The 27,789-nt window shown below is 50.9% G+C and overlaps 1 protein-coding gene across 1 annotated transcript; it reads left to right on the forward strand.

Moving 5' to 3' along the window:
- The first annotated feature begins 884 nt into the window (after positions 1-884).
- lrrc59 (leucine rich repeat containing 59) lies at positions 885-26,461 on the forward strand. Its single transcript, XM_085963198.1, has 7 exons — positions 885-1,120; positions 2,758-2,817; positions 14,781-14,939; positions 18,238-18,342; positions 20,203-20,275; positions 24,505-24,675; positions 26,069-26,461. Exons 1-7 carry the CDS (start codon positions 1,004-1,006, stop codon positions 26,308-26,310), a joined length of 927 nt encoding a protein of 308 aa, XP_085819324.1. The 5' UTR covers positions 885-1,003; the 3' UTR covers positions 26,311-26,461.
- Positions 26,462-27,789: the final 1,328 nt, after the last annotated feature.

Raw genomic sequence — 27,789 nt, forward strand, 5'->3', positions numbered from 1 at the left:
CAGTCACAAAAACACCCGTCGACCATTACCCTTTGCTTCCTGCCACTGAGCCAATTTTGGATCAAACTTGCCACTTTCCCTTGGATCCCATGGGCTTTTACTTTTCTGACCAGTCTGCCATGTGGGACCTTGTCAAAAGCCTTTTAAAAATCCATGTAGACTACATCAAAAGCAGTACCCTCATCTGCTTGGCATTTTTCTGTTTTTGAAAAAAATGTATTTGTACTTTTGCATATTTTCCCCCCATACATTGAAGATGTGTATTCCAAAAATGTTTTTTTCTTTTTTAAACTGTATATTACTTATAATTTTAACCCATATATCAAATTTAATTTTTAGGAATTGGTGTTGGATTGGGATTGGGATAGGAATTGGTTTTGGATTGGGATTGGGTTTGGATTGGGATTGGGATAGGAATTGGTGTTGGATTGGGATTGGGTTTGGATTGGGATTGGGATAGGAATTGGTGTTGGATTGGGATTGGGATAGGAATTGGTTTTGGATTGGGATTGGGTTTGGATTGGGATTGGGATAGGAATTGGTGTTGGATTGGGATTGGGTTTGGATTGGGATTGGGATAGGAATTGGTGTTGGATTGGGATTGGGATAGGAATTGGTTTTGGATTGGGATTGGGTTTGGATTGGGATTGGGATAGGAATTGGTGTTGGATTGGGATTGGGTTTGGATTGGGATAGGAATTGGTTTTGGATTGGGATTGGGATTGGGATAGGAATTGGTTTTGGATTGGGTTTGGATTGGGATTGGGATAGGAATTGGTTTTGGGTTTGGATTGGAGGCTGTCGCTGCTCCTCCCGGCCGCGGGTGGCGCTGTGCCGCCTGACTGTGAGCCGCTCCCCGGGAGGCTCCTCCTGACTCCGCCCGCTCTCCTTGTCTGTGCCCGGGTTGGTGTGACGTGTCCCCGCGGCCGGCCCGGAGCCTGAGCCTGAGAGGCGCCCGTCACTCGGCCCGCTGCTCAGGCCTCGCCCCCCCAGGAGCGGAGAGATGCCGAAAAACAGCGGGAAGCAGCTGAGCGCCAACCCCAACCTGCGGGAGCGGCTGGATGGACACGAGCTGGACTTGAGCCTGAGCGGCCTGAGCGAGGTGCCGGTCCGGGAGCTGGTGAGCGGGGCCGGGGGAGCGAGGCTGGGGGACCCGGGGGTGAGGCGCCGAGGCTGGGAGGCCGGGCCTGAGCGAGGGGCCGGTCCGGGAGCTGGTGAGCGGGGCCGGGGGAGCGAGGCTGGGGGACCCGGGGGTGAGGCGCCGAGGCTGGGAGGCCGGGCCTGAGCGAGGGGCCGGTCCGGGAGTTGGTGAGTGGGGCCGGGGGGCTTAGAGCCGGGGGCTGGCCGGGTTGGGGTGCCGGGCCTGGGTTGGCTGGGGGTTGGGGTGCCGGGCCTGGGCTGGGGTGCCGGGCTGGGGGTTGGGGTGCCGGGCCTGGGTTGGCTGGGGGTTGGGGTGCCGGGCCTGGGCTGGGGGTTGGGGTGGCTGGGCTGGGGTGCCGGGCTGGGGGTTGGGGTGCCGGGCCTGGGCTGGGGTTTGGGGTGGCTGGGCTGGGGTTCCGGGCCTGGGCTGGCTGGGGTTGGGGTGGCTGGGCTGGGGTGCCGGGCTGGGGGTTGGGGTGCCGGGCCTGGGCTGGCTGGGGTGCCGGGCTGGGGGCTGGGGTGCCGGGCTGGGGGTTGGGGTGCCGGGCCTGGGCTGGCTGGGGTTGGGGTGCTGGGCTGGCCGGGCTGGTTCTTGCCGTTGAACAGCCTACATTGACTGTCTGGGCTCACACTGTACAGGGCCCTGGTGAGACCACAGCTGGAGTACTGTGCACAGTTTTGGTCTCCTTTCCTAAGGATATATTTGCCTTGGAGGCGGTGCAACGAAGGTTCACTAGATTGATTCCTGGGATGAGAGGACTGTCCTATGATAAGAGATTGGGCCGATACTCTCTGGAGTTTAGAAGAATGAGAGGTGATCTCATTGAAACATACAAGATTCCGAGGGGGATTGACAGGGTAGATGCTGAGAGATTGTTTCCCCCTGGCTGGAGTGTCTAGAACCAGGGGGCATATTCTCAGGATAAGGGGTCAGCCATTTAAGACCCAGATGAGGAGGACTTTCTTCACTCGGGGTTGTGAATCTTTGGAATTCTCTGTCCCAGAGGGCTGTGACTGCTGAGTTTTTGTCCCATCAAACACTCCCAGGGCAGGTACAGCACAGGTTAGATACAGAGTAAAGCTCCCTCTACACTGTCCCATCAAACACTCCCAGGGCAGGTACAGCACGGGTTAGATACAGAGTAAAGCTCCCTCTACACTGTCCCATCAAACACTCCCAGAGCAGGTACAGCACACGTTAGATACAGAGTAAAGCTCCCTCTACACTGTCCCATCAAACACTCCCAGGGCAGGTACAGCACGGGTTAGATACAGAGTAAAGCTCCCTCTACACTGTCCCATCAAACACTCCCAGGGCAGGTACAGCATGGGGTTAGATTCAGAGTAAAGCTCTATTCCCTCATACTGCTGTCATCATAAACCAGCCCCTGATTTACTGCGATCAATGCTGCAGGAGTGCCACTAACGTATAAATACAGAGGGAGTTACAGCTGAGTCGATCGGAGTATATTTGGGAAATAGTCATTTGTGCCTTTTAGCCAGCTCCTAACAGTCCGTAAGAGCCTGAGGTTGCTGCCTGCTTGTGCAGCAGGTGTGTTAGTGATTTGGCTGTAATTCTGTCTAACATTAGCATATGGTAATGTCTTGTATTTGCAGGCAGCCCTGCCCAAGGCCACCATCTTGGATCTGTCCTGTAATTGTCTCGTCATGTTGCCGGTAAGTCTTTAACTGTACGAGGTGTGTGTGTTGTGGGTCTGTGGGGCGGGGATGGAGGAGAAGTTAGTCACTAGTATGTGAGACATTGTGTGAATTCTCTGCTGAGCTGCTTCAAGTTGCATCTGCTTCAAATTGTCTTTGTGGGATTGTCATGGGACACAGCACCAAAACTCTGGACTGCTCTTGAAAACATCCTGCTATCCCAGAGCTTTCATAAAGATGGTTGCTGAACAATGAACTGCCCCCTCCCCTGATGGCGGAGCGGTAAAGTCAGCCTGTAGCTGAGCCTTACAGGCCAGAAGGCGTGAGCTACGTTCCTGATCTCAGCATGGATGGTAATAGGAACGTCATTGGCCTCATGGCCCCTGCATTGAGGAGAGAAGAAAATGGGCCAGGTTCCGGAGCCTGATTGCTTGCTCCGTGTGTGAGGACAGAATCGGGCTTAGTTGTCATGTCTCTACCATCAATTGACTTGTGTGCCACTTACTGTTGAGATTTGCACTTGAGTGTGGCATCGAGGCACTGCTGGTGCTTGTCAAACCACAGCCCACGGGGACTCAAACCATCAGGGGAAAGAGCAGTCAGAATTAGCACTAAACAAAAATCCCTCACTCAGAAAAACACTTTCAGGAGAGGGAGGGGGAATATTGGCTAAAACGAGATGTCGCAGAGAATGGCAATACCCTTGTGTGACTGTCACGGGATGCAGCACGGAGACTCCAGGCTGTGTGAGGAAACAAGATACCTCCGAGCTTTTACAAAAACAATGACTTAACAAAAACAACAAAGCAGTGCGAGGAGTGTATATATGGCACATTCGGAGCACCTCCCACAGCTTGTTACACACACAATGTTCTCAACTTTCTGCAGTATTTACATTTTCTTCCTTTCGATGCTGCCACATTGAAGGCGTTCAGTCCGGCTGGGATTCAGTTCTAGAGATGGTGCTCACCACTAGTACCTCATCAAAGAGTCATTTCATTGTACGTGAGCTGAGCCAAGCCTGATCCTGTTTTCATTCCCAGCGCAAAACAGCACGGGTTAGATACAGAGTAACGCTCCCTCTACACTGTCCCATCAAACACTCCCAGGGCAGGTACAGCACGGGGTTAGATACAGAGTAAAGCTTCCTCTACACTGTCCCCATCAAACACTCCCAGGGCAGGTACAGCTCGGGTTAGATACAGAGTAAAGTTCCCTCTACACTGTCCCATCAAACACTCCCAGGGCAGGTACAGCACGGGGTTAGATACAGAGTGAAGCTCCCTCCACACTGTCCCATCAAACACTCCCAGGGCAGGTACAGCACGGGTTAGATACAGAGTAAAGCTCCCTCTACACTGTCCCATCAAACTCTCCCAGGGTAGGTACAGCACGGGTTAGATACAGAGTAAAGCTCCCTCTACACTGTCCCATCAATCACTCCCAGGGCAGGTACAGCATGGGTTAGATACAGAGTAAAGCTCCCTCCACACTGTCCCACCAAACACTCCCAGGGCAGGTACAGCGTGGGTTAGATACAGAGTAAAGCTCCCTCCACACTGTCCCATCAAACACTCTCAGGGCAGGGACAGCACGGGTTAGATACAGAGTAAAGCTCCCTCTGCACTGTCCCATCAAACACTCCCAGGGCAGGTACAGCACGGGTTAGATACAGAGTAAAGCTCCCTCCACACTGTCCCATCAAACACTCTCAGGGCAGGGATAGCACGGGTTAGATACAGAGTAAAGCTCCCTCCACACTGTCCCATCAAACACTCCCAGGGCAGGTACAGCGTGGGTTAGATACAGAGTAAAGCTCCCTCCACACTGTCCCATCAAACACTCTCAGGGCAGGGATAGCACGGGTTAGATACAGAGTAAAGCTCCCTCCACACTGTCCCATCAAACACTCCCAGGGCAGGGACAACACGGGTTAGATACAGAGTAAAGCTCCCTCTGCACTGTCCCATCAAACACTCCCAGGGCAGGTACAGCACGGGTTAGATATTGAGTGTGATGAAATGTATTCTCTGCCTGTGACTGTAGTTTGGTTTCAGTTTCATTTCCCTTACCTCAGTTCCGTTTCCTCACCATTGTATTGTATTGTGTGTAGGGCTCCGCCCATACTTGGCCCCTATGTAAGCAGGCCCAGCCTACCTCACATCCAGTACAGCAGACCTCTGGATGGAAGATACCTCTCCGCTGTGTGTTACCTTCTAAGTTAATAAAAGCCTTGTTTTGTTCCGCTAACATTGAGTCTCGGATTTATTGAGGCACATCAATTTTATTAACTTATTTTTCAACACAATGGATCAACTCTTGAAACCCGAACGTTTGGATTTGGACCAGCATGCTTCGGACGCATCGGCACGCTTCAGACACTGGTTTATGTGTATGGAATTCTTCCTGGACAATCCCGCAGCCGTCAAAGACGCTACGGACGCTGCGAGTATGAAACTCGGAATTCTGCGGAATTGGGTAAGCCACCGGGTTTACCCCCTCATCCAAGACGCCGACACGTACCCGGCCGCCTGCGACATCTTAAAGGCGCATTACCAGCAGCCTACGAATGAGGTGTATGCTAGGCATCTGCTCGCTACTCGCGCACAGCGACCTGGGGAATCGCTGGATGAGTTCCTAGGCACCCTGAAAACGCTTGGCAAAGACTGCAAGTGCCAAGATGTAAAAGCCGCAGTGTACACTGACGAGCTTGTTCGCGATGCCTTTATCACAGGCCTCAGCTCCACTTACATCCGGCAGAGACTGCTGGAAAAAACGGGATTGGACCTGAAACAGGCTGTGGACACAGCGCGATCCCTGGATGTGGCCCAGAGAAACTCGGACGCCTACTCTTCAGCCCGCGCCGTCCACGCCGCCACGTGTGCACCAAGGGCGCCGCCATCTTGGAAGGCATCTTCCCCGCCCGGCAGCCCGACACCGTCGGGGCCCCGCTCTCCCCCCAGAAGCCCTACGACAGCCGCGACGCGTCGGGGACCCAACTGCTACTTCTGCGGGCAGCCGAAGCACACCAGAAACCTGTGCCCGGCGAAAGGCACCACCTGCTTTAAGTGCGGTAAGAAGGGGCACTTCGGGAAGGTGTGCAGAGGGAACTCCGCCGGAAAACCCGCCACCGCCGCGTGTGTGCCGTGGGAGCGGCCATCTTGGACGCCATCTTGCCCGACCTCGTGGGGTCCGCCATCTTGTGAGCAGACAGCGAGGACGCCATCTTGTCTCGATCAGGGCCCTACAGTGGCATCGGTCACAGTGGACCAGACCAGGCCGCACCCGCTATCCAAATCAATGGTGGACATCGAGGTAAACGGGTGCGGGGTTAAATGTTTAATTGACAGTGGAAGCACGGAGAGTTTTATCCACCCTGAACTGGCACAACAACTCTCCCTAAAGGTGGTCCCTACTCGGGGTACCATCTCTATGGCTGATAAAACCCAGACATCGACCATTATGGGTTACTGCACGGTACAATTGTCTGTTAACGGAACTGTATACGTTAATTTTAATGTACTAATCATGAAGAATCTATGTGCGAGCGTGATTTTGGGCCTGGATTTCCAGTGCTACCACCAAAGCATCGCGCTCAATTACGGTGGGTCCCAGCCGCCCCTCACAGTGTGCGGTCTAGCTAACCTGAAGGTAAAGCCGCCTTCGCTATTCGCGAACCTTACCCCTAACTGCCGGCCAATAGCGACCAAAAGCAGGAGGTACAGCTGGGAGGACAGGCGGTTTATCGCGACCGAGGTAGACAGGCTCCTGAAGGAGCGCATTATTGAACGCAGCAACAGCCCGTGGTGCGCCCAAGTGGTGGTGGTAAGGGGTAGCGAGAAGAAACGGCTGGTGATCGACTATAGCCAAACGATCAACAAGTACACCCAACTAGACGCCTACCCGCTACCCCGCATATCAGAAATGGTGAACCAAATCGCCCAATACCGGGTGTTCTCCACCATCGACCTCAAGTCAGCGTACCACCAGCTCCCTATCAGACCAGAGGACCGCCCGTACACAGCCTTCGAGGCGAACGGACGCCTCTACCAATTCCTCAGGGTGACAAATGGGGTCTCGGTCTTCCAGAGGGAGATGGACCGCATGGTCGATGACCACCACTTGCAGGCAACCTTCCCCTACCTCGACAACGTCACCATCTGCGGTCACAACCAGCAGGATCACGACTCGAACCTCGAGAGGTTCCTGAAAACCGCACAAAAACTCAACCTCACCTACAACGAGGACAAGTGCGTTTACAACACCACGCGCCTCTGCATACTAGGCAGCGTGGTGGAGAATGGGGAAATCGGACCAGACCCCGACCGATTGCGCCCCCTACGGGAGCTGCCCCTGCCCAACACTCCCAAAGCCCTGAAAAGGTGCCTGGGGTTATTTTCTTATTATTCCCAATGGGTCCCCAACTACTCCGACAAAGCCCGCCCCCTCTTGAAAGCATCCTCTTTTCCACTCTCTGCTGAGGCCCATGCCGCCTTCAAAAGCATTAAGCGGGATATTGAGCGGGCCACGCTACAGGCAGTGGACGAGAACACTCCCTTTCAAGTGGAAAGTGATGCGTCTGACTTTGCCTTGGCGGCCACCCTCAACCAGGCGGGGCGGCCCGTAGCTTTCTTCTCGAGGACCCTCCAAGAGCCCGAGATCAGACACTCCTCCGTGGAAAAGGAGGCCCAAGCCATCGTGGAGGCAGTGCGCCACTGGCGCCACTATCTAGCCGGCAAACGCTTCACCCTACTTACCGACCAGCGGTCGGTAGCGTTTATGTTCAATAATAAACAGAGGGGGAAGATTAAAAATGATAAGATTCTTAGGTGGCGGATCGCGCTCTCCACCTTCGATTACGACATCATTTACCGGCCAGGGGCCCTTAACGAATCCGACGCCCCCTCACGAGGGCTGTGTGCCAGCGCCACCGGGGATCGGCTACAGACCCTCCACAACGACCTCTGCCACCCAGGGGTCACGCGGCTGTTCCACTTCATAAAGTCCCGCAACTTACCCTACTCGATTGAGGAAGTTCGGTCTCTGACCAGGAACTGCCGCACTTGCGCTGAGTGCAAGCCTCGGTTCTACCGCCCAGATAGAGCCCACTTAATCAAAGCTACACGGCCCTTTGAGCGGCTTAGCTTAGATTTCAAGGGCCCCCTCCCATCCGTCGACCGCAATGTTTACTTCCTGAACATTGTGGACGAATACTCCCGTTTCCCATTCACCTTCCCCTGCCCAGACATGACCAGCGCCACGGTCATTAAATGCCTCAACAGCCTGTTCTGCATGCTGAGCTACATCCATACGGATAGGGGGGCGTCCTTCATGAGTGAAGAGCTACGCCAGTACATGCTGTCCAGGGGGATCGCCACAAGCTGTACCACCAGCTACAACCCCCGGGGTAACGGTCAAGTGGAGCGAGAGAACGGGACAGTATGGAAAGCAGTCACTCTAGCTCTAAGGACCAAGGGCCTCCCTATCTCCCGCTGGCAAGAAGTCCTCCCAGATGTGCTCCATTCGATGCGGTCGCTATTGTGTACTGCCACGCCTCATGAGCAAATGTTTGTCTTTCCCCGGAAATCCACCTCGGGCGTATCCATGCCGTCATGGCTCTCCACCCCAGGTCTGGTATTCGCGCAAAGGCATGTGAGGGGCCACAAGACGGACCCTCTCGTGGAGTCAGTGCACCTACTCCACGCCAACCCCCAATACGCGTATGTCCGGCACGCCGACGGAAGGGAGGACACCGTGTCCATAAGACGTCGCCCCAGCCGGTAACGACAACAACCACGACAACAGCAGCAACAACGATCACAGCAACTCTTACCCACCCACTACTCTTTCATCACCCCCGGAAGAACATCGACCAACGGTACCCCCACCAACTACCCCTTCAACAACCCTGGCGACACCCCCGGCAGAGACCCAGGAGGCCACCGGGGACACCCAGCCGACACCCGCGGCACCACAACAGCCACAGAGGACTATCAAACCCCCGAACAGACTAAATCTATAGAAGGGGTGAATGTGATGAAATGTATTCTCTGCCTGTGACTGTGGTTTGGTTTCAGTTTCATTTCCCTTACCTCAGTTCCGTTTCCTCACCATTGTATTGTATTGTGTGTAGGGCTCCGCCCATACCTGGCCCCTATGTAAGCAGGCCCAGCCTACCTCACATCCAGTACAGCAGACCTCTGGATGGAAGATACCTCTCCGCTGTGTGTTACCTTCTAAGTTAATAAAAGCCTTGTTTTGTTCCGCTAACATTGAGTCTCGGATTTATTGAGGCACATCATAGAGTAAAGCTCCCTCTACACTGTCCCATCAAACACTCCCAGGGCAGGTACAGCACGGGTTAGATACAGAGTAAAGCTCCCTCTACACTGTCCTATCAAACACTCCCAGGGCAGGTACAGCACGGGTTAAATACAGAGTAAAGCTCCCTCTACACTGTCCCATCAAACTCTCCCAGGGCAGGTATAGCACGGGTTAGATACAGGGTAAAGCTCCCTCTACACTGTCCCATCAAACACTCCCAGAGTAAATCTCAGGCACTGGTTATCGTTCGGTCTCTGTGTGGGATCTCCAGTTCCAAGCCAGTTTTTTCTTGTGGCTCTTAAGGCGGATTGAGATTGCTCATTTCACGTCAACATTTATGATGTGTTTTCCCCATGTTACCCTCCCCCATCCCCCACGCAGTAGTGTGACCGTTGCTCAGTACTTCACACTGAGGGTAGCAAAGATAAGGAAATCACAGTGGGCATCCGCCCACAGCCCTGACACTATTATGTCGTACCAGAGCATCGACTGGCCCGACACCTTGTGGACTCCACACTTATTCCGTTGAATCCATTGATGCATGTTGGCTTATGATTCCGTGTGTCTGGTCAGCGATTCTTGTCTGTCAAGGCACTGAGCCTCAGCATGCTATAGTTGTCGGCCTGGGCTCAGTGGGTAGCACTCTTGCCTCTGAGTCCAAAAAAAGCAAGTGTTATGTTAGCCTTTATTACAAAAGGATTGGAGTATACGAGTAGAGAAGTCTTGCTGCAATGATTTCGGGCCTTGGTGATCCCACACTTGGAGTACTGTGTATAGTTTTGCTCTCCAGCCGGGGCTCAGTGGGTAGCACTCGCACCTCGGAGTCAGAAGGTTGTGGGTTCAAGTCCCACTCCAGAGACTTGAGCACAAAAATCTAGGCAGTGCAGTGCTGAGGGAGTGCTGCACTGTCGGAGGTGCCGTCTTTCGGATGAGATGTTAAACCGAGGCCCAGTCTGCTCTCGAGTGGAAGTAAAAGATCCCATGGCACTATTTTGAAGAAGAGCAAGGGGAGTTCTCCCCGGTGTCCTGGCCAATATTTATCCCTCAATCAACATCGCTATAAAAAAAAAATGATCTGGTCATTATCACATTGCCGTTTGTGGGAGCTTGCTGTGCGCAAATTGGCTGCCGCATTTCCCACATTACAACAGTGATTGCACTTCAAAAGCACTTCATTGGCTGTAAAGTGCGTTGGGGCGTCCGGTGGTTGTGAAAGGTGCTATAGAAATGCAAGTCGTCTTTCCTTACCTAAGGAAGGATATACTTGCCATAGAGGGAATGCAAGGAAAGTTCACCAAACTGGTTCCTGGGATGGGGTGGATTGTCCTATGAGGAGAGATTGAGTAGACTAGGCCTATAATTCCCTGGGGTTTATAAGAATGAGATGATCTCATTGAAATATGACGCTGAGAGGATGTTTCCCCTGGCTGGGGAGTCTAGAACTAGGGGTCACAGCCTCAGAGTAAGGGGTTGGCCATTTCGGACTGAGATGAGAAATGTCTTCACTCAGAGGGCGGTGAATCTTTGGAATTCTCTACCCAAGAGGGCTGTGGAGGCTCAGTCGTTGAGTATATTCAAGCCAGAGGTTGATAGATTTTTAGATATCAAGGGATATGGGGATAGTGCGTGAAGATGGAGTTGAGGTAGATCATCAGCCATGATCTCATTGAATGGCGGAGCAGGCTCGAGGGGCCGAATGGCTGACTCCTCCTATTTCTTATGGGTCAGAAGGTCGTGGGTTCAAGTCCCACTCCAGAGTCTTGAGCACAAAATCTCGGCTGAGACTCTAGTGCGGAACTGAGGGAGTGCTGCACTGTCGGAGGGGCAGTACTGAGGGAGCGTCGCACTGTGGGAGGGGCAGTACTGAGGGAGCGCTGCACTGTGGGAGGGGCAGTACTGAGGGAGCGCTGCACTGTGGGAGGGGCGGTACTGAGGGAGCGCTGCACTGTGGGAGGGGCGGTACTGAGGGAGTGTCGGAGGGGTGGTACTGAGGGAGCGCCGCACTGTGGGAGGGGCAGTATTGAGGGAGCGCTGCACTGTCGGAGGGGGCAGTACTGAGAGAGAGCTGCACTGTGGAGGGGGCGGTACTGAGGGGGCGGGGTACTGGGGGGGCAGAACTCTGGGAGCGCTGCACTGTGGGAGCGCCGCACTGTGGGAGGGGCGGTACTGAGGGAGGGCAGTACTGAGGGAGTGGAGAACAGTCGGAGGGGCGGTACTGAGGGAGCGCCGCACTGTCGGAGGGGCGGTACTGAGGGAGCGCCGCACTGTCGGGGCGGTACTGAGGGAGCGCCGCACTGTCGGAGGGGCGGTACTGAGGGAGCGCCGCACTGTCGGAGGGGCGGTACTGAGGGAGCGCCGCACTGTCGGAGGGACCGGTACTGAGGAAGCGCCGCACTGTGGGAGGGGCGGTACTGAGGGAGCGCCGCACTGTGGGAGGGGCGGTACTGAGGGAGCGCCGCACTGTGGGAGGGGCGGTACTGAGGGGGCGCCGCACTGTCGGAGGACAGCGGTACTGAGGGAGCGCCGCACTGTCGGAGGGGCGGTACTGAGGGAGCGCCGCACTGTCGGAGGGACGGTACTTGGGGAGCGCCGCACTGTCGGAGGGGCGGTACTGAGGGAGCGCCGCACTGTCGGAGAGGCAGTACTGAGGGAGCGCCGCACTGTTGGAGGGGCAGTACTGAGGGAGCGCCGCACTGTCGGCGGGGCAGTACTGAGGGAGCGCCGCACTGTCGGAGGGGCAGTACTGAGGGAGCGCCGCACTGTCGGAGGGGCAGTACTGAGGGAGCGCCGCACTGTGGGAGGGGCGGGTACTGAGGGAGGGCAGTACTGAGGGAGTGGAGAACAGTCGAAGGGGCAGTACTGAGGGAGCTCCGCACTGTCGGAGGGGCAGTACTGAGGGAGCGCCGCACTGTGGGAGGGGCGGTACTGAGGGAGGGCAGTACTGAGGGAGTGGAGAACAGTCGAAGGGGCAGTACTGAGGGAGCTCCGCACTGTCGGAGGGACGGTACTGAGGGAGCGCTGCACTGTGGGAGGGGCGGTACTGAGGGAGCGCTGCACTGTGGGAGGGGCGGTACTGAGGGAGTGTCGGAGGGGTGGTACTGAGGGAGCGCCGCACTGTGGGAGGGGCAGTATTGAGGGAGCGCTGCACTGTCGGAGGGGGCAGTACTGAGAGAGAGCTGCACTGTGGAGGGGGCGGTACTGAGGGGGCGGGGTACTGGGGGGGCAGAACTCTGGGAGCGCTGCACTGTGGGAGCGCCGCACTGTGGGAGGGGCGGTACTGAGGGAGGGCAGTACTGAGGGAGTGGAGAACAGTCGGAGGGGCGGTACTGAGGGAGCGCCGCACTGTCGGAGGGGCGGTACTGAGGGAGCGCCGCACTGTCGGGGCGGTACTGAGGGAGCGCCGCACTGTCGGAGGGGCGGTACTGAGGGAGCGCCGCACTGTCGGAGGGGCGGTACTGAGGGAGCGCCGCACTGTCGGAGGGACCGGTACTGAGGAAGCGCCGCACTGTGGGAGGGGCGGTACTGAGGGAGCGCCGCACTGTGGGAGGGGCGGTACTGAGGGAGCGCCGCACTGTGGGAGGGGCGGTACTGAGGGGGCGCCGCACTGTCGGAGGACAGCGGTACTGAGGGAGCGCCGCACTGTCGGAGGGGCGGTACTGAGGGAGCGCCGCACTGTCGGAGGGACGGTACTTGGGGAGCGCCGCACTGTCGGAGGGGCGGTACTGAGGGAGCGCCGCACTGTCGGAGAGGCAGTACTGAGGGAGCGCCGCACTGTTGGAGGGGCAGTACTGAGGGAGCGCCGCACTGTCGGCGGGGCAGTACTGAGGGAGCGCCGCACTGTCGGAGGGGCAGTACTGAGGGAGCGCCGCACTGTCGGAGGGGCAGTACTGAGGGAGCGCCGCACTGTGGGAGGGGCGGTACTGAGGGAGGGCAGTACTGAGGGAGTGGAGAACAGTCGAAGGGGCAGTACTGAGGGAGCTCCGCACTGTCGGAGGGGCAGTACTGAGGGAGCGCCGCACTGTGGGAGGGGCGGTACTGAGGGAGGGCAGTACTGAGGGAGTGGAGAACAGTCGAAGGGGCAGTACTGAGGGAGCTCCGCACTGTCGGAGGGGCAGTACTGAGGGAGTGCTGCACTGTCAGAGGGACGGTACTGAGGGAGCGCCGCACTGTCGGAGGGGCGGTACTGAGGGAACGCCGCACTGTCGAGGGGCCAGTACTGAGGGAGTGCTGCACTGTCGGAAGGGGCAGTACTGAGGGAGAGCTGCACTGTGGGAGGGGCGGTACTGAGGGAGCGCTGCACTTTGGGAGGGGTGGTACTGAGGGAGTGCCGCCCTGTCGGGGGGGCAGTACAGAGCGAGTGCCGCACTGTCGGAGGAGCAGTACTGAGGGAGCGCCGCACTGTCGGAGGGGCAGTACTGAGGGAGCGCTGCACTGTCGGAGGGGCGGTACTGAGGGAACGCTGCACTGTCGGAGGGGCAGTACTGAGGGAGCGCCGCACTGTCGGGGGGGCAGTACAGAGCGAGTGCCGCACTGTCGGAGGAGCAGTACTGAGGGAGCGCCGCACTGTCGGGGGGGCAGTACAGAGCGAGTGCCGCACTGTCGGAGGGGCAGTACTGAGGGAGCGCTGCACTGTCGGACGTGCCGTCTTACTGATGAGACGTTAAACCGGGGCCCCATCTGCTCTCTCGGGTGAACATAAAAGATCCCGAGGCCACTATTTCAAAGAGCAGAGGAATTCTCTTGGTGTCTTGGCCAATATTCATCTCATTGCTGTTTGTGGGAGCTTGCTGTGCGCAAGTAGGCTGCTGCGTTTCCTATGTTACTCAGTGACTACATTTTAAAATATACTTCATGTGTGAAGTGCTTTGGGGTGTCCTGATATTGTGGAAGGTGCTATATAAGTGGAAGTTATTTTTTTCTTTGACCATGGAGGGCAGTATAGCTGATCCCAATCCCGTCCTCGCCCGAGGGACACACGCATTTTGCAGCAGGAGTTACTGGATAGTGAGCAGGAGCAGGAAGTTTTCCTTTTCATTTCTTGGCCCAGGGCCACTGACGCCGATTGTGGCATCGTGGCTGCTGCTGGACGGTTAATTTGGTGCTATACAGGTGGTGCTTTGGCCTCCTTGAGCACTGTGGTGGGCGGGTGTGTGTAGGATTTTGTGTGAACATAAAAATTAGGAGCAGGGGTCGGCCATACGGCCCCTCGAGCCTGCTCCGCCATTCAATGAGATCATGGCTGATCATCGACCTCCACTCCACTTTCCCGCCCGATCTCCGTATCCCTCGATTCCCCGAGAGTCCAAAAATCTATCGATCTCAGCCTTGAATATACTGAACGACTGAGCCTCCACAGCCCTCTGGGGCAGAGAATTCCCAAGATTCACAACCTTGAGTGAAGAAATTCCTCCTCATCTCAGTCCTAAATGGCCGACCCCTTATCCTGAGACTGTGCCCTTGAGTTCTAGACTCTCCAGCCAGGGGAAATTGATGCCTGGCTGGAGGTGGGTGCAGCTTGAGTGAGAACAGGTTTTACTGGAGTCAAAGTCTCAGTTTTGGGATTTCCCCGGAGTAGCAGCTGGTGTTTTGGTGAACTGTTTGTGATTTTTTTTGCCTTTATTTCTCTGTTCGGAACGTCCTTGTCCCATCGAATGCAGCCAGAGTTTTGCAGCCTGACTCACCTCATCAAACTCGACCTCAGCAAGAACCAGCTGCAGGAGCTTCCCTCAGACATTGGGCGTCTCCTGAACCTGCAGCATCTGGACCTGTACAACAACAAACTGACCAGCCTGCCGGTCAGCTTCGCTCAGCTCAAGGTAAGGCGCCTGCTCTAATACCTCTCGCACACGGCTGGACAGGGTAGATGGGAAAGCTTGTTTTCTGTTGGCCAATCTGTCTCCTTCAGCCTGCAATCTCTCTGTCCATGTTTTATCAACACTAGCCTCGGCCATGCCATGGGGAAGGGCGATCCTTGTCCTGTTTCTTGTCACTATAATGGTCAGTGCTGCTAACTTTCCTCTCTTGTTCCTCCTGACCTGAAAATATTTTGTCGTACGCATTCTTTTTTTCTCCCTTCAGCCTAGCTGTGTTGAAATCCAGGCTAATCACCCAGTCTCCTACTCTAACTCATTCTTTCTTCCTCTGACAATCGGCACTCTTTTAAAGTCCAAGCTGATAGGAGAGTACAGGAGCGGAGAGGACTACAGTCCATTTGTACGGTCCCAAAAGCTAACACCCTCTCGCTCAATCAATCACCCGATCCCTGCTCGCCCAGATCGCTATCTAATTCTCCCTTGACTTGGCCCGCACGCTGTGCCCCACTTCCTCCCTGGGCTGTCCATTCCACACCCTCTGATAAGCTGAATCTAAACTCCGTGCAACTTTCAAGTTTGAGCCCATGTCTTCTGTTTCTGAACTTTGTGGCAATTTTGATTTATCGAGGTTCAGTTTATTTATCCCTCAAAGATCTTGAATAATTTCTCATGAGGTGATTGGTGTTGGAGCTGTGTGCAGGAGAGAACTTGGACCACCGAGTTCTGATTCATGGAAGGTTTTGAAGGGATGGAGTTGGAGAGGCTGGTGAAGAAAACATTTCAGAAATTGATCTTCAGGGTAATAAAGGGTTGAAGCAGTTGATGCAATGAAGGGTGAGATCAGTCTGTATTCTGGAGGTAGAAGACGACAGTGTTGGCAATGAAATAAAAACAGAAAATGCTAGAGATACTCAGCAGGTCAGGCAGCATCCGTGAAGAGAGAAACCGAGTTAACGTTTCCGGTCGATGACCTTTCGTCAGAACTGGAGAAAAGCAGGAAATGGAACAGATTTTTAAGCAAGTGTAGGAGCTGGGAAATGGGGGAGGGGATGAAAGAACAAAAGTGTTGGCAATGAACTTGATGTGGAGTTTAAAGCAGTTCACTGTCCAACAGAATGTCACGGTTGTGCAGTCAGGGAGGTCAATGGACTCAGCCAGAGACATGTGGGTACTGGCGAGGAACCAACAAGATTGCTTCCGTCTTGTCCAAGGTGAGCTGTAGGAATTTATCTCGAACTGGATGTTGAACGGGCAGTCAGATAGCACAGCAATAACCTTGCACTCGGTAGTACCAGACAGGTAGAGCTGGCTATCATCAACTGACCTAGTAACTGCCAAGGGCCAGTGTGTAGCCGATGACTATTAAGAGCCTGTTGCATGTTGGGTTCTTCTACCCCTTTTGTTCCAGATATTTTTGGCTTTAGTTATTGCCTACACGTAGGTAAGCCCTAGATCCCTGTGTCCCAGTTAGTGTTATCACTTGCTCTGATATCTAGATAAGATCGGTGAACCAGGAATAATGAACGGAGGGTTATTTTTTAGATTCCTTCAGCCACTGGTTCAATGCTGTGCCTCCATAGGAGCCTCCTTGTCTTCCAAAGTGGTAGAAGGACACTAAGCTGGACTACGTTTTGGTCTTTAATCAGCCAACACATTTATTAAACAATAATAGAACAAGTGATTAATAGCAGAAACATAGCCTGTATACTTGCAGTAGTTCTTGCACTGTGCTAGCTCCAGGTATAGTAAAAATAAATGGTTTGCAACTCTATTGCTAAAACTATGACTATACTTTAACATAGAATTTACAGCACAGAAATAGGCCATTCGACCCAACTGGTCTATGCCGGCGTTCCTGCTCCACATGAGCCTCCTCCCACCTTGCTTCCTCTCACCCTATCAACAAATCCTTCTCTTCCTTCCCCTCATTCGCTTATCCAGCTTCCCCTTAAATGCATCTATGCTATTCTCCTCAGCCACTCCCTGTGGTAGCGAGTTCCACGTTCTCACCACTCTCTGGGTAAACAAGTTTCTCCTGAATTGCTTGCTAGATATATTAGTGACTGTCTTATATTTATGGCCCCTAGTTTTGGACTCATCACAAGTGGAAACATCTTCTCTATGTCTACCCCATCAAACACTATCGAAACTTTATGTAGTTTAAAAAAAAATCTTTCCCTTGCCAACTATATAAGTTGTCTGGCTTATCTTGTTTTCTTCAGTGGTTCCAATCAAAACCTTCCCTAAAAGCTCCGGGCCAAGCAAGTCCCTACGAAGCAGGAACCAGAGCTAAGCAAAATTTGAATAATGGCCTGTTATTCAAAAAAGGTGGCAATTAAACACACAACATATTTGTATTTGAATTGAGTGACTTGGCTCCTCCTTCAAGGAAACAGCCAACTGAACATTGCATCGAGTGAAGCGGGAAGTATTTTCTGTGACTGAAGGTGATTAACTCCTTAGTACTGTGACAAAGAGCCAATGCAAAGCTAAAACTTAGACAAAAATGTCTACGTAATATTTACCCACCGTCCCCATGATGCTTCTGTTATTCAGGAACAGTTCCACCGATCCACTTTGTAAATTTGTACCTGCCAGCCTGTCCCAGTGCAGCAGTCAATAAATGACTTTCCATTCTGCAACACTTGTACTGTCAGTCTAAATTTGTACATTTAGTCATTTTTGTCACCGGGATAGAGCCCTGGGGCATGTGTGAGGAGAGGCGGTAATTCCATACCCAGCAAAGCTCCCTCCACTCCAACAATGTACCTCCACCACAACCTCAGTAAACGGTTCCCTACTACAACTGTGTGACAGTTTTCCACGTCAGCTACCGTGGTTTCTGAGTGGGAATTGGGGATAGTTTCCTCATGTCCGAGGGGAAAGAACATTGATTAATGCAGTGCCACTCAGTCCTTAACAATTATCAGTCATTAAAAGACAGGAGCAAAAAAACCCCACTTCTATAACAATCAAAACCTGGTGCTGCACTAAGAGTTTCTGTGTTGAAATGTGTTACCTCGAGTTTGTGACAAACACATGGATCTAGCTCAGTTCAGGCTTCGGAAAGAGAGGAAGACATCGGTAAGGAGGAAGGACAATATTAAAGTAGAAGAAAGGGAAAGACCTTGCATTTCTGTACCGCCTTTCATGACCTCAGGATGTTACAAAGCACTTTACAGCCACTGAAGTACTTTTGCAGTGTAGTTACTGTTGTAATTTATAAACCGTGGCACCAAATTTGTGCATAGCAAGCTCTTGAGCAGCAAAGAGGTTAACTGACTCCCTTTTCTGTCTACAGAACTTGAAGTGGTTGGATTTAAAAGGAAACCCACTCGATCCATTGCTCGAGAAGGTGGCAGGCGACTGCCTGGATGAGAAGCAATGCAAACAGAGTGCAGCCAATGTAAGCCTCACCATCTGTCCTTACAGTAAACACAACATGATATCGGTCTCAGCGTTAAACATCATACAACGAGATGTTTTATTTTAAATTTGTGGATAGGCTAGCATGACCACTGTCCAGTTTTGGAAGAGGCTGTCTGATCATTCTGACAAGGTTGTACATATGTGCACAACTCAATTTGTGAATACACTAAACCCCGCTGATGGCCTGTAATTTGCGGTCAGCGGCGAAGCTAAAGCACTCGCTGCTGGCCTCGTAGAAAGCCGCCCACAGAGATCTCATGATCTCTGTGGCGAGAAGTTTACCTTTCTTGACGTGCAATTGGTTGTAGTGCTGTGAAATGGTAATCCCCATTGCAGAGCAGCAGTGTCGTCAACAAGCTGTCTAAGCAGCCAATCGCATTGAACAATTCTCACAGACAGCAAACCAGGAAATAAAAAGCACTGAATTATCTGCACATTTTTAAAATGTGTGCGCGCAATAAAGATTGGGACATACACTGAGGTTAAAGTAGAAGCTGAATTATCATGAACAAACTTTAACATTTTTAAAAATTGTTATTTTTATCATAATGGAGAAATTTGACATTCCACAAATATAAAAATTAGTTTTTCAGAGCCAGAGCATTTGTTTAGCATGCAAATGCTGTTAAAATCCCAGTTACACCTATTCCAACAAGGATTAACATTTAATGAGATATTTAACAGTGATATTGGCACGAAACAGCCCAAGTTTTCATCAGTTTCACTGATTTCCCTGACCACACTGATTGCCGGCTATGTGTGTGGGGGGGGGGTCCACAGCGCAGCCTGTGTTGGAGCAGTGAATGACTGACCACAACTTCTGGATTTCAGCGTTTAGATGCACATGTGCTAAATCCTGAAGTTATGGTCAGTTTGAGAGGGTAATGCCGGCGAATGCTGACAGTTCACCGTCATTACCCACCACAAAATCTGGGCCCAAATTTTAACCTATTTGCATAAATGTAATTCGACTTGTTTGGGGCAAACCAACTGTCTTCCTCCATCGCGTTTTCAACTTGACAAAACGTGACAACCTTGACTAGATGACAAATGAACAATTTGTTTCTTAAGCTCAAAGTATGTGGTCCAGCCGCAAAATCGCTGGGATCCCAGAGACAGCAGGACATTTTAGAACTCTGAAAACCACCAGCGGTGCAGCTCTTCCAAACTTGGGTTGTATCCAAAAACAGGGTCTGTCACTGTATAACACTGGGGTACAGTACTGGTGGGTACAGGTCTGTCGCTGTATAACACTGGGGTACAGTACTGGTGGGTACAGGTCTGTCACTGTATAACACTGGGGTACAGTACTGTTGGGTACAGGTCTGTCACTAACACTGGGGTACAGGTCTGTCACTATAACACGGGTACAGTACTGTTGGGTACAGGTCTGTCACTAACACTGGGGTACAGTACTGGTGGGTACAGGTCTGTCACTGTATAACACGGGTACAGGACTGGTGGGTACAGGTCTGTCACGGTATAACGCTGGGGTACAGTACTGGTGGGTACAGGTCTGTCACTATAACACGGGTACAGGACTGGTGGGTACAGGTCTGTCACGGTATAACGCTGGGGTACAGTACTGGTGGGTACAGGTCTGTCACTAACGCTGGGGTACAGTACTGGTGGGTGCAGGTCTGTCACTGATAGTGTAGGCAGTAATTTTGGTGAGAGGACAGAATATTTGAAAAGAACGTGTCTCTAAGTGACGTGCTCTGTACAAAATAATGTCCAGTTATTGTGCTGGACAACTGGTGTGTAATTCTACACATGGTGCTTATTCAGTTGAAAGAAGGCTCATTGTTAACTCTGTTTTCACTCTTGGATACTACAGGTGCTGCGCTACATGAAAACCATTCAGTCCGAACAAGATCGTGAGAAACAGCGGCGACTACACGTTGAGAGGGGTAAGAGACGAGGTGTCTAATAATAAATGTTCACCCGGATATGACGACTACTGCGCAAATGAGAGTGGGGTCGTGACGCAGTTAACAGTTCAAGCAAGCTGCGGCCTTTTCCAATATTGTCTCCTTTTTACCCCTGCTATCCTGAAGTTGAGGACTCTTGATGGGGTGGGCAATTTCACGGGGACCGACAGCCCTCTAGTACCTTCTAGATGGGTGAAGGCTATTGCATTTATTCCTTCCCTTAACTCAGGAGTGCTGGCGTCAATCGTCATGCGCCAGCTAAGATCAATTAATTCAGCAGAGACCTGCGATTGAACTTGGGATCTTCCAGGCCTTTGTGGCTCAACTACTCACTGCCTTGACCAGCTGAGCCATCTGGGAATTGAAGAAACAGATTTCAAGTCTCTTAATTGTGCACATATTCTGAGTGCCAACATTTTGCTGGTGCTGCATTTGTTCTGTTTCATAACTGAGTCGCCCTTAATAGACTAGTTGGGCTAAATGGCCTGTTTCTGTGCTGTGCTGTAACTTCTATGTAATAGTCAGATGAGCTGAAAAATAATTTTTGCATTCCACTGAATGTGTTGCAATTTCATCTCTACACTATGTCCTGTTTTTGATGAATGGATTTTATATGACTGGGAGTCCCTTCTAGATGGGTGAAGGCTATTGCCTAACGCCCCGGTGAGGATCAAAGCCTTCGTCTTTCAGAGTGATGCGCTGCTCGCTGATCAGAAAATTCCAGTGCAGAATGCTTGAAGTTAGGAGCTAAGATCCTTTTCTCTCTACTGTCTTTATTCCATCCTTTATTTTCAGGGGTCTCCCCACCTTTTCCATTCTGCCTGTCTCTTCTAAACCTCAAGTATCCTGGAATATTTAGTTCCCAACCTTCGTCACTCTGCAGCCACATCTCTAAAGGCTATTGGATCAAAGCCATTTATTTCTTTCTGCACTGTTAATTCATCTATTTTTTTGTGAATGCTTCGCGCAGATATAGTACCTTTTAGCTTTAACTTTTTTCTATTTTTCCCTGATATCACCTTAGCCGCTAACGCCCTATCACCTTTGTTAAGCGCTCTGACCCACTCTGCTTATTTTTACCCAGATCGCTACTCTGCTCTAGTCTTGACATTTCTCTTGCTTTTTAATTTACTCTTTCCTGAATCCTCCCACCCCCCCCTAATTAGTTTAAAGCCCTATCTACTGCCCTAGTTATTGGATTTGCCAGGACACTGGTCCCAGCCCAGTTTAATTGGAGCCCGTCCCAACAGAACAATTGCCTCTTTCCCCAGTACTGGGGTCAGTGCCCCATGAACCGAAACCCCTTCCTCCCACACCACTCTTTCAGCCACGCATTGATCTGCTTGTCCTTATGCCAATTTACACGTGGCTCAGTTAACAATCCGGAGATTACTCCAGTGAGGTTCTGCATTTCAATTTGAACTCTAGCTCCTCAAACTCTCTCAGCAGAACCTCATTCCTAGTTCTATTTCTATTCCTGACCTGCGACCTTCTGTCTCGGAGGCAAGAGTGCTACTCCTAGATAGAAGATATAAAAAACAATAGCAGAAAGCATAGAATCCGATTAGTTACAGCACTTCAGGAGGCCATTCGGCCTGTCGAGCCCGTGCCGGCTCTCTGCAAGAGCACTTCAGCTAGTCCCACTCCCCCGCCCTTTCCCCGTAGCCCTGCAAATTCTTTTTCCTTCAGGTATTTATCCAACCCCCTTTTGAAAGCTACAATTGAGTCTGCCTCCCCCACCCTTTCAGGCAGCGCATTCCAGATCCTAGCCACTCACTGCGTAAAAAAGTTTTTTCTTACGTCGCCTTTGGTTCTTTTGCCAATCACCTTAAATCTGTGTCCTCTGGTTCGCGACCCTTCCGCCAATGGGAACAGTTTCTCACTATCTACTCTGTCCAGACCCATCATGATTTTGAACACGTCTATCAAATCTCCCCTCAACCTTCTCTGCTCCAAGGAGAACAACCCCAACTTCTCCAGTCTATCAACGTAACTGAAGTCCCTCATCCCTGGAATAATTCTCGTAAATCTTTTCTGCACCCTCTCTAAGGCCTTCACATCCTTCCTAAAGTGCGGTGCCCAGAATTGGACACAATACTCCAGTTGAGGCTGAACCAGTGTTTTATAAAGGTTCGTTATAACTTCCTTGCTTTTGTATTCTATGCCTCTATTTATGAAGCCCAGGATCCCATATTCTTTTTTAACTGCTTTCTCAACCTGCCCTGCCACCTTCAATGATTTGTGCACAAATACCCCCAGGTCGCTCTGTTCGTGCACCCCCTTCAGGATTGGACCCTTTAGTTTATATTTCCTCTCCTCGTTCTTCCTACCAAAATCTATCACTTCACACTTAACTGTGTTAAATTTCATCAATGTGTACCTTCCTTCAGTCCAAAAAACAACTGTTCACCACGACTGACCAAGGGTCACCGGCCTGAAACGTTAACTCTGTTTCTCTCTCCACAGATGCTTGACCAGCATTTTCTGCTTTTATTTTATGTTCACCACTACTCTCTGTTTCCTGTCACTTAGCCAATACCGTATCCATGCTGCCACTGTCCCTTTTTTCCCATGGGCTTCAACTTTGCTGGCAAGTCTATTATGTGGCTCTTTATCAAACGCCTTTTGGAAGTCCATGTACACTGTCAACCGCATTGCCCTCATCAAAAAAACTCAATCAAGTTAGTTAAACATGATCCGTGCTGGCTTTCCTTAATTAATCCATACTTGTCCAAGTGACTTGATTTTTGTCCCGAATTATCGTTTCCAAAAGCTTCCCTACTACCGAGGTTAAACTGACTGGCCTGTCGTTGCTGGGTTTATCTTTACACCCTTTTTTGAACAAGGGTGTAACATTTGCAATTCTCCGGTCCTCAGGCACCACCCCCGTTTCTAAGGAGGATTGGAAGATTATGGCCAGTACCTCCGCAATTTCCACCTTTACTTCCCACAGCATCTTAAGATGCATCCCATCCAGTCCTTACCTACTTTAAGTACAGCCAGCCTTTCTAGTACCTCCTGTTTATCAATTTTTATCCCATCCAATATCTCAACTACCTCCTCTTTCACTATGACTTTGCAGCATCATCTTCCTTGGTAAAGACAGATGCAAAGAACTCATTTAGTACCTCGGCCATACCCTCTGCCTCCATGTAGGTCACCATTTTGGTCTTTAATCAGCCCCACCCCTCCTCTTACTACCCATTTATTATTAAATGCCTATAGAAGACTTTTGGATTCCCTTTTATGTTAGCTGATAATCTATTCTCATACACTCTTTGCCCCTCACTTCCCCTCTGAACTTTCTATATTCAGCCTGGTTCGTTCTTGTATTCTCAACCTGACATTTGTCATATGCCCCTTTTTTCTGCTTCATCTTGCTCTCACTCTTTCGTCATCCGGGGAGCTCTGACTTTAGTTGCCCCACCTTTTTCCTCGTGGGAATGTACCTCGACTGTACTCGAACCATCTCCTCTTTAAAGGCAGCCCTTTATTTGATTACAGTTTTGCCTGCCAATGTTTGATTCCAATTTACCCGTGCCAGATACATTCTCAACCCACTGAAATTGGCCTTCGTCCAATTAAGTAATTTTACTCGTTATTACTCCCTGTCCTTTTCTATAGTTAATCTAAACCTTATACTATGATCACTGTTCCCTAAATGTTCCCCTACTGACACTTGCTCCACTTGACCCACCTCATTCCCCAGAACCAGATCCAGCAATGCCTCCTTCCTCGTTGGGCCGGAAACGTACTAATCAAGAAAAGTTCTCCTGAACACACTTCAGAAATTCTTTCCCCTCCCTGCCCTTTACACTATTACTATCCCAGTCTATATTAGTTAAGTTGAGGACCCCCATTATCACTACTCTATAGTTCTTGCTCCTCTAATTTCCCTGCAAATTTGCTCCTCCATATCCTTCCCACTAGACGGTGGCCTATAGAATACACCTAGTAGTGTATTGTTTCTTAACTCTAACCAAATAGATTCTGTCCTTGACCCCTCCAGGATATCCTCTCTCTCCAGCACTGTAATATTCTCCTTAACCAATACTGCCACCCCACCTCCTTTCTTTCCTTCCCTATCTTTCCTGAACACCTTATATCCAGCCATATTTAGTACTAAGCCTGCCCTTTTTTGAGCCAGGTCTCTCATCGCATCCAAAAGCTTCAACTGCCATTTTTACAGAGAACGTCTGTTGTTGCAGAGTTGGAGAAAAGACGTGAAGCGGAATTGCGGGCCAAAGAAGCAAGGGAGCGAGAGCTGCGTAAACGAGAGAAAATGGAGGAGAAGGAGAGGCGCAGGAAGGAATACGATGCACAGAAATTACAGAGATTAAATGAGCCAAAGGAAGAAAAACGTGATGGTGTGTTGGAAAGTAAGTGAAAGGTAGAAGTCGGGTGAGCTGTGAAAATTCTTAGAGAATTGCAAACTGAATCTTGTTCAGAATTCCATCTGCTGTGCAAAAGTACTGGAAGTGGGCGGGTCCCTCATAGCGAGTTCATCATTCACTCAATGTAAAGCGCCTGAAAATTGAAATCCCTTACTTCAATTATTTTTTCCCCTTCCCTTGTCCCCTGTGGGAGGCTCGGTCACTTGCTGGGATGTGGTTCCATGGGTACCAGGCCCTTCTACAATGGTTGTTCCATTGGAGCTGGAGGGTGAATTTTGACAGGCTCTCAATTGGGGAAGCCTTTAAAGTTCAGTCCGCACTCGGTGCCCACACGCACCGGGATCATTGGACGGCGAGCAGCAGTGGGAAGCCGGGCTCATGTTATTTGTTTTCTCCCTCCTTGCTAGCCCTAGCATGTTGTAGTGTGTCTAACATGATTGGCATACCAAGCAGTCAGAGATTCGCGCTTCGGTGTCTGGCTTGTGTGCTTTAGTACCATGCTGAGCACTGCATTCAGCAACTGCATTCTGAACATTCCAGGCATGATGTGAAGAAAGATTTGAGAAGTTAGCTTTTTTTACTCGAGCCAAGATGGATAAGGGATGAGTTTGCCGAAGTGGTTTACGATGAGATGGTTTCCAGTGGTCAGCAAGACAGTAACCAGAGGGAATTTGAGAGAATCACAAAAGGAATTAGTCGGCGAGAAAAACACTCTTCACATGGAGGCTGGTGAGAATGCGGACTTCTCTGCCTCAAACCTCTCCTGAAGCAGAATCCAGAATTTATTTTGAAAGGGAAGTAGCTGTTTGCTTAACAATGGATTTTAAGTGGTATGGGGAGTGAGTGGGGTTCGATGAGATGGCTCAAGGCGAAAGAAACACCAGCACAGACCTGATAGGCCAAATGATCTGTTTCCGTAACAAGGGAAAAACATAGGGTGCAAACTTTGAATTAGAAAGCAAAACAAAAGGAATAAAGTTGGTCTCAGTGATGGAACACCAACACTGGATACCACAGAAAGGAGAATGTAGGTTTAATTCTGGCCAATCTAAGCTGTGCTCGGTGGGGAAGTACCTGGTGAGGCTGTGATGTCACCATCAGGAGAGAGAATATTGGGTGGGAGCATCCTGGTGGAGAGGTTCCTTGAAACTGCTAAAACTGACCAGTCGGTGAAAAGGCTTGCAGTTACACCCCCTGCAGTGGAAACAGGCCTAACCATGGAGGGGGGGAGGGGAAAGAGAGAGAGAGAATCACCTCGTTCTTAATACTAGATCACCTGTGTGTTTATAGGCTGGAATACTCCGCCTTGTGCTATCACTATCTATGTTCAAGCGTACATTCATTCACTGCTTTTTCTCCCTTCCGTAACCCCTTTCAGAACCAGTTTCTTCCGCAAGTCCGTCAGCATCTCAGAAGGGGCACTCGTTCTGCCAGGTGCTGCTGAAGGTGCTGCTCTTCCTGCTGTTGTGCACGGTCGCCACTGTGGTGATGTGCAGGAGGACAGAGCCTCCGCACGAGCAGCTATGTAGCACAGTCAACCATCTGTATGAAGACACGCTTCACACCCTTAGGGAAAACGAGGCTCTCCAGAGGATTCTACGCAGCATACCGTTCCCATGACCGTTGGCCAGATGCAGAAGTCACTGAAATTCCTATGGAATTGATGATTAATTCATGTGTTATATAGCACAAAAACCCTTCAAAGGGGCGGTATTCCACTCACTTGCCCTGCCTAACGTCTACACAATAAAACCCTGTTTTGCATTCGCCAGCCTTTGTAGTGTTCAGTACTTTTTCTGTGGTCTGTACCCCCCCCCCCCCCCCCCCTTTTTTAAATACTCTCCTTTAAACTCCTGAAGGACTGGGTTTGATAAAATCCAAGTTAGCAGATCAGAAGATCCCAGGTTCACTCCTTGGTTTGGACTGAGGTAACCGATAGGTGGCAGTGGGGATGCTGCCATTGGCCTCCGTGGCCCTGGGCTCGTGAAGGGAGGAGATGGGACCCTGGTAACTCCACAAACCCGTCGCTGAGCTTTACCTTTCCCTGGATGTTGGCCCGATGCAGGAGCAAAAGGACCTTTTTCAATCTTTATTCTCACGAGACTCCAATGGCTGGTGGACCAAATCTTGTGTGACTTTGGCCTGCGTTACCTTGCAGCGTATGGTATGGCTGGTGCCTGGCCAGCCTCTGATCGACCAGAACAAACTACAACCTGGAAGAATCAATCTTGCCCACAGAAAGCCACGTAACTTTCAGTGGATAGGCAATGGCAAACATTCAAAGACCGAATGGATGAACTACAGAAGTTGTTCATCCCAATTTGGCATAAAAATAAAACAAAAAAGGTGACTCAACCGTGGCTAACAAGGGAAATTAGGGATAGCATAAGATCCAAGGAGAGGACATACAAATTGGCCAGAAAAAGCAAGAATCCTGAGGATTGGGAGCAGTTCAGGATTCAACAAAGGAGGACAAAGGGATTAATTAAGAAAGGGAAAATAGAATATGAGAGTAAGCTTGCAGGGAACATAAAAACTGACTGTAAAAGCTTTTATAGATATGTGAAGAGAAAAAGATTGGTGAAATCAAGCGTAGGTCCCTTGCAGTCAGAATCGGGGGAATTCATAATGGGGAACAAAGAAATGGCAGACCAACTAAATACATATTTTGGTTCTGTCTTCACAAAGGAGGACACAAATAACCTCCCAGAAATACCGGGGAACATAGGGTCTGATGAAAGGGTGGAACTGAAAGAAATCAGTATTTGTAGGGAAATGGTGTTAGGAAAATTGATGGGACTGAAGGCCGATAAATCCCCAAGGCCTGATAATCTACATCCCAGGGTACTTAAGGAAGTGGCCCTAGAAATAGTAGATGCATTGCTGGTCATCTTCCAGAACTCAATAGACTCGAACAGTACCCATGGATTGGAGGGTAGCTAATGTTATCCTACTATTCAAAAAAGGTGGCAGGGAAAAAGCATGGAATTATAGACCGGTAACCCTGACATCGGTAGTGGGGAAAATGCTAGAGTCCATTATAAAAGATGTAATAGCAGAGCACTTGGAAAGCAGTGACAGGATCGGACAAAGTCAACA

Source organism: Somniosus microcephalus, chromosome 21, assembly GCF_052327205.1.
Source record: "Somniosus microcephalus isolate GS21.2 chromosome 21, FLI_Smic_1.0, whole genome shotgun sequence".
NCBI lineage: Eukaryota > Metazoa > Chordata > Chondrichthyes > Squaliformes > Somniosidae > Somniosus > Somniosus microcephalus.

Bases quoted from the DNA above. Each gene is read 5' to 3' on its own strand.
- lrrc59 (XM_085963198.1), top strand. From the start codon at position 1,004: ATGCCGAAAAACAGCGGGAAGCAGCTGAGCGCCAACCCCAACCTGCGG. The intron at 18,343-20,202 runs GTAAGCCTCACC...TGGATACTACAG, and splicing joins GCAAACAGAGTGCAGCCAAT to GTGCTGCGCTACATGAAAAC. The intron at 20,276-24,504 runs GTAAGAGACGAG...CTGTTGTTGCAG, and splicing joins GCGACTACACGTTGAGAGGG to AGTTGGAGAAAAGACGTGAA.